General features: G+C 30.5%; 1 protein-coding gene across 1 annotated transcript; it reads right to left on the minus strand.

Moving 5' to 3' along the window:
• Positions 1-1,410, minus strand: LOC111641784 (mannose-6-phosphate isomerase-like). Its single transcript, XM_023388001.1, has one exon. The coding sequence runs from the start codon at positions 1,320-1,322 to the stop codon at positions 102-104; it is 1,221 nt and encodes a 406-aa protein (XP_023243769.1). The 5' UTR covers positions 1,323-1,410; the 3' UTR covers positions 1-101.
• Positions 1,411-2,100: the final 690 nt, after the last annotated feature.

The following is a 2,100-nucleotide window of genomic DNA, read 5'->3' on the forward strand; positions in this document are numbered from 1 at the left end:
AAATATAAACAATTTTAAAACATATTATATAAAATTAAAATACATAATAATAATAATAATGTCAAAATTTTAAATTTAAATTATATTCAAAAGTTGTCATTTTATTGTAAATCACAATATGCACAGAACATTAATAGTCCATCTTCAATTTCTATTTCAAATTTTTGATCACTAGAAATAAATAAAACTGATCCTTTGCTAGCTTTTAAATATTTATTGGGAGTTTTTATTAAGCAGTTTCCTTTAACAATTAATATAATGGAAGCAGATTCTAGAGGAGAAAATACATAATGATTTATTTCGGGAGGAACTTCAATTTTTAAAACTGCAAAATCCGGAACGGGTGGATTAAAAATTTTCCTAAATGCATCATTTTTGTCATCTTTGGGATAAAATAATGTTTCTTTAGGTGAACGGCATTTGTATGTCAACATCTCGCAGAGTGTTTGCACGTCTTTAAATTTTGGGGTTAGTCCAGCTCTGACCACGTTATCAGAACATGCCATACATTCGATGCAATCGCCAAAGAGATAAGCGTGCGGTTCATTTGCTGCTAAAAATAAGGCTTCTCCAGGTTTCAGAATAATATAATTGAGAAAAAAGAATGCAAAACATCCAATATCACCAGGAAATTGGGAATGAATCCGTAGAAATAACTTGCCAACATCATTCTCTTCCATTTTAGAGAATCTTTCTACTAATAAATCTAACTGTGGTCGAAATACTTCTTCCGAACTACACATTAATGCCGTAAAGCATTCTTTAAGTACCGAGTGGTACGTATCGGCAGGAGAATTAATTACTTGATTAGCAATAGCTTCACCGACAACATTATATAGCTCCGGAGTTTCTTTCAAGCAATTCTGAATTTCAACCAAGGGACGAAATCCACAAAGGGCTTCAAAGTTAGTAAGAGCAATTGCCATTTCTGGTTTATGATTTGAATCTGGATATAAGTTTGGTTTTTCTTTATGCAATTTCTCAGCATGAGACTTATTAGGATGAGCTTGAATAGACAGTGCCTTATTAACAGATAATACTTTAAAAAGAAATGGCAACTGATTGCCAAAGTATTTACTGATTTTTTCCCCTAAGCATCTAGGATTCTTCTCAATCAATTCGGCTAATGTAATATTTGTATTTTCTTCGCCTTCAATAATGAAATTAGGGCCAGAAGGATGTGCACCCATCCACAATTCAGCATAAGGCTTATTCTCTATCATAACTGCTGGTTCAGTAGCCTTAATTATTTGAGCCACAAAACTCTCTAAATTCTTCTTCCCCCATTCATAATTTTTCACTGAACATCTTAATCGAAACATTTCAACAGTAATAAATCTTTCTTAATATATAAGTAAGCAATTGACAAGAATTAAAAGCAGTTATATTTACTAATCACATCTGTTAAAGACGTCCCGCAGACGAAACGAACCGTGTACCACCTAAACCCCATCCACTCCTTATACTACAAATATTACCTTAGACGTGTGCCATAATATTTTGTCAATCCATTAANAATTATCTATATTTTTAAACAACCAAACATCCTTTTCTTCAAGTAATGTTAGGGCCTTCACTTTTTGTTATACAAGGTATCTTACATCTTCCTTTAGCAAATTAATGATCCTTTTCCAGAATAATAATGCTTGTTTAATAACAATTTTATTGGCAGTAGTCCTAGTTCCATTCAGATAAAAAAATCCAGCTGTTGATCTATCCTAAATATACTTCTATAAAACTAGCAATGTAAATTTTCTATCACTTTATCCATATCAGTATTCAAACTCCTGACCAAATACTGTATACTGTATGTAGGTAATACTTTAAATTTTATATACTAAATTGTTAGTTATAAAAAGAAATACAAGCCAGATTGCACTTCTTCTACAGTTCATTTTTTTCATAAAAATATAGATATACAGTACTTTCATAAATATTAAAATTAGACTATTTGCATAATTAAAGATATCATGATATGCTAATGTAACACTAACAATTATCTATATTTTTAAACAACCAACTTTCCTCTCTCTCTATTCAATTCTTATGATTTGCAATAGTACAGACTCTCTTAAAACAATTTTTTTTCTTTTTTGCATT

This window comes from Centruroides sculpturatus, unplaced genomic scaffold (assembly GCF_000671375.1).
Source record: "Centruroides sculpturatus isolate CEXI.00-Female unplaced genomic scaffold, Cexi_2.0 scaffold1567, whole genome shotgun sequence".
Taxonomy (NCBI): Eukaryota; Metazoa; Arthropoda; class Arachnida; order Scorpiones; family Buthidae; genus Centruroides; species Centruroides sculpturatus.